Raw genomic sequence first — 12782 nt, 5'->3', positions numbered from 1 at the left:
TCAGAAACCAGCTCACAGCAGGGCTCTTCTTTCATGAAACACCATTCAAGGCAGTTCTGGCTCTTTTGCTCCTGAGTACTTTTTGCTACACTAACTTTCTCGTATAGTTTGGGTTTTTTTTTTAACTTCTGTGAGTAAAAATGCCTACAACACAGTGGGAGCAGCAGGAATTAATTCTGTTGTGTTGACAGAGGAGTGTGTAACTCATCACAGGTGAGCCCTGAAATCAGAGCTGGTGTGTAGCCCAGTGCTGAAGGAAAGCAGGGTATGAGCTGCTTAGAGGCATCGTCATGAGCTGTGGGCAACGGGACTAAAGGAGCCTGGAGTGGGGTCTCAGGTGCAGATATACTGAGAAAGGGGGCAGGGGGACTCCTTCCCCTGCAAGCATAGATGTGTGAGGTCTGCTACAATGAGCAGGGAAAGTGGAAGTCGCTCAGTCGTGTCCAACTCTTTTCGACCCCATGGACTATACAGCCCATGAAATTCTCCAGGCCAGAGTACTGGAGTGGGTAACCTTCCCTTCTCCAGGGGATCTTCCCAACCTAGGGATCGAATCCAGGTCTCCCGCATTGCAGGCAGATTCTGTACCAGCTGAGCTATCAAGAAAGGCCACAATGAGCAGAGTCCTTGTTAACAACAGAGAGGAGCTCAGTGACTGGATCATCCAAGGCTTGGCACACATTCCAGAGAGACCCCATCCCTCCTCTCATCTTTAGAGACTTCAGGGCACAGGGCTTTGCAGTGGACCACCTGGCTCTGCTCCTGGCCTGAGACACTCCCCGGCTCACAGCCACCCTCCACCCAGCAGAGCATGGATGAGGATGCTCAAGTGAGGCCGTGTTGCCCCTGTCCTGCCCAGTGTGAGTTAAGTCTTAAGTCCCTCTGCTGCTGGAGGCAACGTCTCTCCCAGTCTTTGCCCTGAGATTGAACAGAAGGAAGCACTCACCTGGCTGGTCTTTGCTTCAGAGCTCTGTGCAGGGACGTGTCACTCAGGATGAGCCCCGAGCACCTGAGATCATGGATATAGGGACGGTGTTTCTAACCTTGGTCTCTCCACAGAGATTCCATTATCACGTCACCTGCTGAGTGGGTGACACTGACCTCATGGGGAGTCTGGGGCGTTTCCAGTGAGGAGCAAATGTTATCCCCAGTGTAAATCATCTTCCTTCTTGGGTGATTAAGGACAGCTTTTGAGAATCAATGAAAAGATCCGAATGGGCAGCCAAATAGCTGGCAGAAAACTTTTTTCTGAATTCCCTGTGGAAAACAGTAGTTCAGAATCAAAGTTGTCATCAAGTACTATAGGATCGCTTGAAGGTGCATCAAACTTTTTTTTCTTTTACCACACTTCCAATTGGGCTTATTCCTCAAGGTATTTTCTTATATATAGGCAGGTGTTTACCAATTCGGTTTTGGTAACAGTGTCTTTGAGCAGCTTTAATTCACATACCACATAACTCACCCATTTAAAGTACACCACTCAGTGATCTTACTTTATTCAGAGAGTGGTCTTTGTTGTTGTTTAGTCTCTAAGTCTTGCCGGACTCTTTGCGACCCCACTGGCTGTAACCCTCCAGGCCCTTATGTCCATGGGATTTCCCAGACAAGAATACTGGAGTGGGTTGCCATTTCCTTCTCCAGGGGATCTTCCCCACCCAGGAATAAAATCCACGTCTCCTCGTTTAGCCGGTGGATTCTTTACTACTGTGCCACCAGGAAAGCCTGTTGTGGTCTTTACCACACTCATTTTAGGAAATTTTCATCAACCTGGAAAAAAAGCCCAAATCCTTTTTTTTTCTCTTTTTTCAGATTTTTACAATTAAACTATATATTTTATATTGGAGTATAGCCAGTTAACCAGGTTGTGACTGTTTCAGGTGGACAGCAAAGGAGCTCAGCTATATATATGTATCTATTCTCCTCCAAACTGCCCTCCCATTCATTCCCCCACATAACACTCAATGCATTTTCATGTCTCCAAAATAATAAGCATCATCACTGGATCCCGAGTCTAGTATTCCTGTGACTTTCTATGAGAAATTTTGGGTGACCTCCTTGGGAGTCCTGTGGTTAAGACTCCACACTTCCAATGCAGAGGGTGTAGTTTCGATCCCTGGTTGGGGAACCAAGTTCCTACAAGTCAAACAGCCAAAAAAAGTTTTTTTCTGGTCTAAGAAGTATTTATTACTCTCATGTACAGAAAGCTTAATAGTGTACATTAGCCCAGTTTGGTGGCCTGTTCTTTGACCCTCGCCTTTTCTACCTTGGCAATGGGAGCCACTGATTTGGGACCCAGGACACGGCCTCCCCAGTGATGGCGGATCTCATGATATCTGTTGTTGTAACGGGTGCTGACAGCTTCCACCAGCTCAGCCGAAGTGGTCTTGTCGTCCGAGCTGACTTGTGTAAAGGCAACGGTAGTACTGGTCTTCTTGTGCACTAGACGCCCTGGCCTGGCCTTCCCTTGGACCGTCATCTTTTTTTATTATTAACATTAAAAATGTTTAATTGGAGGATAATTGCTTAAAAATGTTGTGTTGGTTCCTGCCATATGACAACATGAATCAGCTATATGTACATATACACCCCCTCTGAGCCTCCCTGCCCTCCCCATCCCACCCCTCTATGGCCTCAAACAGCACTGAGTTAACCTCCCTGTCTATACAGCAGCTTCCTGCTAGCTAGTTATTTACGCATGGTGTTGTATATATTTCAGTGCTACCCTTTCAATTCATCCCACGCTCGCCTTCCCCCCGCTGTGTCTACAAGTCTGTTCTCTACCTCTGCGTCTCTATGCCTGCCTGGCAAATAGGTTCAGCTGCCATTTTTCTAGATTCCATATATGTGTGTTAATATATGATGTTTGTTGTTCTCTCTCTGATTTACTTCACTCTGTATAACAGGCTCTAGGTTCATCCACCTCAGTCCAACTGACTCACATTAGAGACCCCCATTCTTACTGTACCTGATGAGCAGGAGGGCCACCAGTTCTGTGCCACATAGTAGGTTACCTTGTTTATATATAGTAGTGTGAAAAATGAAGTAGAGTTGAAATTACTTCTATTCAGTTATTTTAAAGATAAAAATTATTCATAGGCAGTTAATTTCTTACTGTTTAAGAGGAGGTTGTCTATCACTAAATATACTTCTATTGATCACATTTTATTACCTTTTATACACTTTAATAGGAAAAATAGGAAGTAAAATTATGATATTTTTTAGATAAATAGATATTGAAACAATCCACTCATAGTAGAACTAACTCCTTAAAAGTTAAAGGGACTTCTTCACTCAGAAGACAAATTGTGCCAAAGAAAGAAACACTTACAAAAAAGAACTACGAGCATTGGAAAAGGCAATCACATTGACACATGCGTAAACTCTACTTTCTCTTCATTTCTTATTTTGTATAAGGCACAACTATCTCATGACAGCTAAAACCATAGCATTACTTGTCAGTAATAATGTATATAGATACTCTATCGGGGGATCCTTACATGACGACCAAAAGGTCACTGGAAGACAGCTATACATTAGCACCTTAAATTTAAAAATAGGACTTTACAAATAACACACTAAAGGGAAGGCAAAAAAAACAGAAAAAAAAAACCAAATTGGACAAATAGAAACAAATCTCAAATTTACAAAATGTAATCATGAAAACTATATATTCAAGTGACAAATAAAAAAGAAGGCAGCTACTGGTCTTTCCTTCAGCTCACACCATCCATCTAATCGACTAAATTTATTGAGAGTCTACCATGTAAGCAATCCAGGTTTAAAGGAGAAGCAAGCCATTGAACAGCACTGATTTTCTGTGTAACAGTACAGCACATTGGAGAAATAGAAGTGAAATAAAGTTACACGGTAATATAGAAAAACATATTCTCCATTTTCATGTGTATTACCTTTATCTCAGAAATCAAATCTCCACACACCCAAGAATAATATTCACGGAGATCAATATTGGATTATGTGCCAGTGTGTGTCCACTATTAGCCACAACACACAAGGATAAAATTTGGTGAAACTCTTGAAATGTTCCTAAAGAAAGGAGATTTTCTTCAGAAAGCTGCATTGGTCAAGGGTGAAATGGTTTCCTTAGTAATGGTTTGTACATTTCTCAAGCTGATGATTCATGGATTGACTTTCAGATCTCCTAAGGCATCTCTGGAATTAAATGAACCTTCTCAGCTCATTGGAAATTATGTAGAAATTTGGTGTTGAGTGCAGACATCAAAAGGTATCAACTTCTAGTTATAAAATAAGCTAGTCAAGGGGATGTGATGAAACACATGGTGAATATAATCAATTACATTTCATTGCATAAGTCGCTTCAGTCATGTCCGACTCTTTCTTTGTGACCCTATGGACCACAGCCTGCCAGGCTCCTCTGTCCTTCTAATTCTCCAGGCAAGAATACTGGACTGGATTTCTGTACCCTCCTCCAGGGGATCTTCTGACCCAGGGACTGATCCCACGTCTCCTGCATTGGCAGGTGGGTTCTTTACCTGTAGCGCCACCTGGGAAGCTCAGCATGTGTGAGAGTCAAACATACAAAAAAACTAAGAATGTGGCATCTGGTCCCATCACTTCATGGCAAATAGAAGGGGGGAAGTGGAAACGGTGACGGATTTTATTTAGGCTCCAGAATCACTGCGGACGGTGACTGCAGCCATGAAATGAAAAGACTGGATGAAACACTATGATAAGTCTAGAGAGTATATTAAAAAGCAGAGACATCACTTTGCTGACAAAGGTTCAGATAGTCAAAGCTATGGTTTTTCCTGTAGTCATGTATGGATGTGAGAGCTAGACCAAAAAGAAGGCTGAGCGATGAAGAATTGATGCTTTTGAACTGTGGTGTTGGGACTTGAGAGTCCCTTGGACTGCAAGGGGATCTAATTAGTCAAAAAGGAAATCAACCCTGAGTATTCATTGGGAGGACTGATACTGAAGCTGAAGCTCCAATACTTTGGCACCTGATGCAAGGAGCCGACTCTTTGGAAAAGACCTTGATGCTGGGAAAGACTGAAGGTGAAATGAGAAGGGAGTGACAGGGGATGCAATGGTTTAATAGCATCACACTCAGTGGACTTGAATTTTGAGCAAACTCCGGGAGCTGGTGAAGGACAGGGGAGCCTGGTGTGCTGCAGTCCATGGGGTCGCAAAGAGTTGAATACAACTTAATGACTGAAGAAGAACAACAAGAGAGTCAACCTTCAAGGTTCTCGTCACAGGGACTTCCCTGGTGGTTAAGACTTGGACCTTCCACTGCAGGGGGTGCTGATTTGATCCTTGGTTTTGGAACTAACATCCCATGTGCCCCACAGCCAAATAATAATAATAAAAAAAAAACTAAAATCAATAAACGTGGCAAAGTTCATATCACAAGAAAGAAGTTCGTATCATCTGTGAACGTGCGGGGATCATAACTAGACTTACTATGATCATTCTGCAACATGAATAAATGTCCATTCATTGTGTTGTCTGTCTGAAACTAATGCAAGGTTATATGTTAATCGTACCTCAGAAAAAAAAAGGATACTGAGTACTTCAGAATAATTAAGGCTATTGAAAGTCACTACTAGATATTTAGCACTTTAACCATACATTCTAACAAGTCAAGAGCAGAACCTAGGAGTTCTAGGATCTCTAAGAAGCAGCAGGAAAGGGCAAATGGTAGGAAAACAGGAGCCCAATGCATTAGAGGTCTGTATCAGCCATAGACGAATATCAAAGAAGGCTGCAATATAAAAAGACAGAACAGAATTTAGGAAGTAGAAGGTGATGAAGGTGACCACCAGCATCAGGATGGTGTGGGCGGCTCTGGTCTCCGGGGGGCATCTGTGGTGCCCAGCGGGGGTGTGGATATACTGTACCCTCTGGCGGTGTCTGAGCAGGAGAAGCACCATGGAGCCACTGGACCAGACCATGAGGCCAATAAACACAGCATCAGAGACAGACCACAAATAGCTCGTACCTATTTCATCAGGTGAGGATGAACAGAACCACTTGTCTTTGGTATCAGTATAGTTGTGCATGTTTGGTGGACCAGTGATTTTCAGAGGAGCAATGATGTGCATTATGAAACTGAGCATCCAGCAGGTGCAGCAGGAAGGACCAATGACCTTGGGGGCCCTTCCTCTGAGCATCACCCACTCCGCTCTCCTGGGGGTGAGTGTGAAGGACTGATAGGTGCTCAGGATGCAGGTGGAGCACAGGGCGGTGCTGCGAGCCACCCTCTGTATGTAATACACAAACTTACACCCGAGACCCGACAGGGGCTTCCTCGGAAAAGAAGCTGCCATTGTGTGGGGAATGCCAGGAGACAGAAGAACCAGGAGATTGGCCACTGCCATGTGGGTGTGAATCATGTCTGTGGGTTTCTGGCTCTGCCCAATCAAGACTGGAGAGATGCTGTGGAAGAAAAGGATGACATTGACCAGGGACCCAATTCCCATCTGTGTAAGATACGTGATTTTCAGAGCAGCCTGACTTGTGGTTCTCAAGGCATCTTTGTGAAAAAACATGGAGAGGACGTCAAGAGTGTCCTGGAGCAGAAAGAAGGCTGTGGGCGTGGTGACATCAGCTGTCTTCTTATAGAACCAATACTGGACAAGGATTCCCACATTTTATTTGTCCTGAAAAAAAAAACAACTCTCACGGTCTAGAGAATGACTTTACCAGGATAACATAATCCAGACACCAGTTAAAGCATTCACCGTTATTTATTTGGTTTTGCTTTATATTTGCTTTTACATCCTGATGTTCGATCTCCATGCAGGATCTACAAAGTGAAGGTTATATATATTTTGTTCAACAGCAATGTTGGTCTAGTTCACCCATTTTTGTCATTATTAACAGAAATAGAAAAAAAAATCCCCAAATTGCATGCAACCATGAAATACTCCCAAATACTGTAAACATTTTGTGAAAGAAGAACAAAACATTGAGCTTCCTCATTTCAAACTATATGTCAAATCAGTGGTAACAGAAACAGTACGGTATAGGCATAAAGACAGATCAATGGGACGGAATAGCGACTGCAGAAATAAATCTATGCTCCTCTGGCTAATCAGTTTTCACAAAGGCACTAAGGATACATAATTGTAAAAGGCTAGTTCATTTAATAAACGGTGTTTGGAAAATTGGAAATCCACATCTAAAGATAAAAACTTAGAGGCTAAACCTTACAATTCTGACCAGAACAAAAAAAAACTGTAACTATGTATATAATAGGTGTTAATTAGATGCACTGTGATCAGCTGCAATATATGCAAACAGTGAATCATGAAACTGACATAACGTCATGTCAATTATATCTCAATTTCAAAAAATGAAAAAGAAGCTGGATGCTGTTTTACACCACACACAGAAATGATCTGAACTACATTAAGATTTGGATGTAAGATCTGAAACCATGAAACTCCTAGAGGAAAGAAGCAAGCTCCCTGACGTTAATCTTGGTCATAATGGTTTGGATTTGACAACAAAAGCGAAGATAAAGCAGTGGTGTATCATGTAAGAGCGTCTTCAGAGCAAAGGAAATCATGAAAATGCAGCTATGCATAGGAGACAATATTAGCGAACCACATACCCAGTAATGAGTGAATATCCAATTTGGGCAGATCCCCAAATCATCCAGTTTAAAATGGGCAAAGGAGGGTCAAAGGCTCAGAGTTTACACCTGGTAGTCACGTAACGGCTCACCAGCAAAGAATTCGCCTGCGATTCAGGAGTTGCCGGAGACGCAGTTTCGATCCCTGGTGCAGGAAGATCCCCTGGAGGAGGAAAGGGCAACCCACTCCAGTACTCTTGCCTGGGAAAAATTCCATGGAGAGAGGAGCCCCGTGGGATCATTTGTGACATGGCCTTTCTTAAGAGTGCTCCATGGAACGTCCTTGGGGGTCTAGTGGTTAAGAATCTGCCTGACAAGGCAGAGGACACAAGTTTGATCCCTGGTTCAGGAGGATCCGACTTGACTTGGGGCAACAAAGCCTGAGTGCCACAACCCTGAGCCCACCCTCTAGAGCCGGGAGCCTGAACTACCGAAGCCCGCACACCCTAGAGCCCGAGCTCCGCAAGAGAGGCCACCGCAGTGAGAAGCCTGTGCGCCGCAGTTACAGAGCAGCCGCCGCTCGCAAGGAGAGAAAGCCCGCACGCCGCAACGGAGACCCAGTGCAGCCAAAAATGAAGGAAGGAAGAAACAAATATTTTTTAAAATTAAAAAGGGCTCCATTATTGTCCCCAGGATTATACTTCAACCCACTGACACCCATTCTCTTATGTGGACACTTTCCCATTTGATGCAGCCCATAAATTAGGTTTTTCCTCAATTAAATACCTCAGTTAAATAGGATGGATTTTTTTTTTTTTAACAGCAAGTCCTTCAAACATGCTTTTAAGAACTGGACTTTTCTGTTTTTTAACAGTATCTCAGATTGAACTTAGAGCTTTCCAGTTACTTTTTTTTTTTTTTTCAAGTCAGTTCTTGGAAGATATTTTTATATCTTTTTTTTTCTTTTCTTTTTGGGAGATATTTTTGAAGGGTATAAAGGAAATGTAAAGGGGTCTGGTTGATGGCTGAAAGAGAGTGAGAATTTTAAGAACTCACCAAGAGCAGACTACAAAGAGCACTGAGGACTGGAATTTAATTCTGCTAGCATGGGGAGTGCCGCAATCAGATAAAACACTGAAAAGCATGGACTTGGGGCTATGTGGACGGTGAGTGGGGAGGCAGAGATACCTGGGAAGATGCTGGGGCCATGAGGCAAGAGGTAGCTGTGGTCTTTACCAGAGCAATGGCAGAGACATGGGGATAAAGGATGGACCAAATCTGGGGGATGTAATATACAGCATGACAACTATAGTTAATAATACTGTTTTGCATATTTGAAAGTTGCTGAGAAAGTAGATTTTAAAATCCTCATCACAAGAAAAGAATTTTTTGTAATTGTATATGGTGATGGATATTAACTAGGCTTATGTAGTGATCATTTCATAACGCATACAGATATTGAATTATTATGTTGTATACTTGAAACCGGCATATGTTATATATCAGGTATACCTCAGTATAAAAAAATGGACTAGGATGGCTTCAGAAAGTAGAAAGGGCAGGGCATGGAGACTGGATGGGAGGATGAAGAGTCAAAGTGGGGGTCCAGATTTCCAGGCGAGGGGGATGGTGGCATCAACCACTAAGAGGGCAGACATAAGAAATAGAGCTGCGGCAAGGGTGGGAAATATATGTTAGTTCTTTTTAATTAAAAAAAATTGTTTAATTATAGAATATATTATTATTGTACAAATGTCAACACAAAAGAATTAAAATTCCTCTATTCACCGCCCCCCCCCCCGAAAAAAATGGGCAAAGGACCTGAACAGACATTTTTCCAAAGAAGACATACAAAGAGTTAAAAGGTACATGGACGGGAGTTCAGTGTCTCTAGTCATCAGGTCAAAATTACAGTGAGGTGACATTTCTCACCCGTTAGTCTGTCTGTTCTCCAAAAACCAAAAGGCAACACACTGGCGAGGAGGTTGAGAGAAAGAAACGCTTTACACGCTGTTGGGAATGTAAGCTGGTACATCCTCGTGGAACACGTTACGGAAGTTCCTCAGACGTTAAAACCAGAACCCCCGTACCAGCCAGCAGTCACGCTTCTAGGATAGATCCAAGGAAAAGACACCACGATCAGGAGGAGATACCTGCACTCCGTGTTCACTAGTACCTTATTACAACAGCCAAGACGTGGAAACAACCCAAGGGTCTACTGATAGAAGAACAGGTAAGGAAGCTGTGGCGTGTTACACAGTGGAATATTTTTTTATTCAAGTTTTGTTGCTTTACAGTGTTGAGTTACGTCTACTGTACAGCAATAGAATCCGCTATACACATACGCTTATCCGCTCCTTGTTACATTTCCCTCCCATTTTGGTCACCGCAAAGCACTGAGTAGAGTTCCCTGTGCTATACAGTAGCTTCTCATTATTTGTCATTTTATACATAGGGGTTGGAGAAGGAAATGGCAACCCACTGCAATATTTTTGCCTGGGAAATCCTGTGGATGGAGGAACGTGGCGGGCTGCAGTCCATGGGGTCGCAAAGAGTCAGACACGACTGAGCAGCTGCACAGTAAGCGCAGCTGCTCCAGTTAAAAAGGCTGAGGGCATTTCGCCATTCAGTTAGACAGAGGAAAACATGAGCCCCACTGATGTACAGAACACAAATGCAGAGAGAGTTGCAGTGAAATATCGCGGCAGGAATTCCTGAGCCGACTGCAGCCAGTGAAGGAACTGTGAAGGTTGTCCTTACAGGGCAGCCTGTCTCTCTGTGTTTCTGTTTGTGTGTGTGTCTGTCACTGGATCTTATTTTAGGACTTGCAGGTTCTAACCCCAACTCTGTACATCAATTTATCTCACCTTACTCACATCCAGCAGTAATCAATTAGGTTCGAGGAGGTCACTAGAACCGTCTATACAAGATTCAGCAGCCCGGGGCTCTGCTCATACAGGACTTGGCACAGATTCCACAGTGACCCCTTCTCTCTTCCCCTCATTGTCAGGGACCCCAGGACACAGGATTGGCAGTGAACTCATGGCTTTGGTCCCACTCAGATACACACCCCAGCACATTCCCCCCTTCCACCTGCCAGCCAGGGCATGGACGGGGCAGCTCAGGACAAGGCAGGGGGCACCTGTCCTGCCCAAGGTGCTGACAACGCAGCTCTGAGCTCCTCTCCTGCTGAGAGCCGGCTCTCCTGTTTCCTGCCCTGAGACTGAACACAAGGGAGCACTCACCTGCCTGCACTCGGCGCCACAGTCTGTGCAGGGAAGTGGCAGTCTGGATGGGCCCCAGTTATAGGGGCAGGGCCCCTGGGCCCGCTCTCCCCACAGAGGAGCCATTATCATGTCATCTGGAGCAGAGGTGACATGTCTGCATGGAGAGTCTGGGGCGTCTCCAGTGAGGGCCAGATCTTACCCCCAATGCTCATCACCCTCACCCATGCCTGGGGACTAGGACAAGTCCTGGCAATTACTGAAAAGGTCCACGTGAGCAGCTGAGCAGAGGGCAGGAGAGTTTTCTGTGTTCCCTGTGGGAGAGCCCAAGTTCACAGTGACAGTCATAGCCGGGGGAGGGACACTCACAGAGCACCCAGGCTCCCTTCACTGTCTCCCGTTGGGCATTTTCCTCATGGCCTCACTCTTCCAAACTGTTGCAAAGTGTGTTCTCACTGATCATCAGCGTGGGATCTGGAGGCTGGGCTTCCCTTGAGTTTAAGTTTCACAGCACTTTCTATATGTGATCTCGGCCTGTTTAATCTGGAAAATAATCTCTCTGAAGCTGGTGTTTCCCTCCTCCCAGTCCTCAGGTCTCCCTTGTGTCCACATGACTATAAGGAGATTATAATTTGTTCTAAGTCACCCGTGGATCCCCCTCTGACCACCAGCCTGTCTCTAGGTTCTGAGCCATTTGAGTTGGATAGGAGATAAAATAGACTTTGTCAAGGGACAAAGAAGAACACTACATAATGAACAAGGGACAAGCGATCGATTGAAGAAAAAGATATAATAATTTTAAATACATATGCACCAACCTTTGTTGTGCAGTTGCTAAGTAGTGTTTGACTCTTTGTGACCTTATGAACTACAGCACATCAAGGCTTCCTTGTCCTTTGATATCTCCCAGAGTTTGCCCAGGTTCATGTCCACTGAGTTGGTGATGTCATCCAACCATCTCATCCTCTGTTGTCCCCTTCTCCTCCTGCCCTTCCATTGAGTTGGCTCTTCCCATCAGGAGGACAAAGTATTGTACCTTCAGCTTCAGCATCAGTCCTTCCGATGAATATTCAGGGTTGCTTTCCTTTAGGATGGACTGGTTTGCACTCCCTGCTGTCAAAGGGACTCTCAAGAGTCTTCCCCAGCACCACAATTCAAGCATCAAGTTTTCACAGGAGCACCTCAAAGTATAAGCCAAATATTGATAGACATAAAAGGAGAAGTCAACAGAAACACAGTCATAGGAGGGGCTTTCAACTTTCCACTTCCATCAGTAAATAGATCGCCCAGGCAGAAATGAAGAAGGAAGCACAGCCTGAAAATAACACATAGGACCTTCGAGTCTGTAGTTGGTATATATTGAGCATCCATGCAAAAGCAGCAGGATACACAATGTCTTCAGTGGCACGTAGGTTGTTCTACAGGAGGTTCACAGGCTGGGTCATAAAGCTAGCCTCAGTAAAGTTAAGAAAATTAAAATGATCTCAAAAGTCTTTTCAAATTGCAATGCTATGAGATGAGAATCAACTACAAGGAAAAACCTGAAAAATAAAAAACCACATGGAGACTAAACAACATGCTACTGAAAAACCAATGGTTTGCTGAAGAAATAAAGGAGGAAACAAAAAATCCTAGAGAGGAATGAAAATGAAAGCATGCTGATTCAAAACCTATGGGATGCCGCAAAAGCAGCTCTAAGAGGGAGGTTTATGCAGATACAAGCCACAGAACTAGAGAAAAAACTCAGCTAAACACCTAATATTACACCTATGGGATGCCGCAAAAGCAGCTCTAAGAGAGAGGTTTATGCAGATACAAGCCGCAGAACTAGAGAAAAAACTCAGCCAAACACCTAATATTACACCTATGGGATGCCGCAGAAGCAGTTCTAAGAGAGAGGTTTATGCAGATACAAGCGACAGAACAAGAAAAAAAAAAAAAAAACCACAGCTAAACAACCTAATATTGCACCTAAAGTAACTTGAGAAAGAAGGACA

At 44.0% G+C, this 12782-nt stretch overlaps 1 protein-coding gene across 1 annotated transcript; it reads right to left on the bottom strand.

Moving 5' to 3' along the window:
- Window positions 5533-6533, bottom strand: LOC102171271 (vomeronasal type-1 receptor 4). The gene has a single exon (XM_013971696.2). The coding sequence runs from the start codon at window positions 6531-6533 to the stop codon at window positions 5625-5627; it is 909 nt and encodes a 302-aa protein (XP_013827150.1). The 3' UTR covers window positions 5533-5624.

This window comes from Capra hircus, chromosome 18 (genome assembly GCF_001704415.2).
Source record: "Capra hircus breed San Clemente chromosome 18, ASM170441v1, whole genome shotgun sequence".
Lineage (NCBI taxonomy): Eukaryota > Metazoa > Chordata > Mammalia > Artiodactyla > Bovidae > Capra > Capra hircus.
Note: the sequence above shows the minus strand (reverse complement) of the source record. Positions and strands in the feature narration are given on the sequence as shown.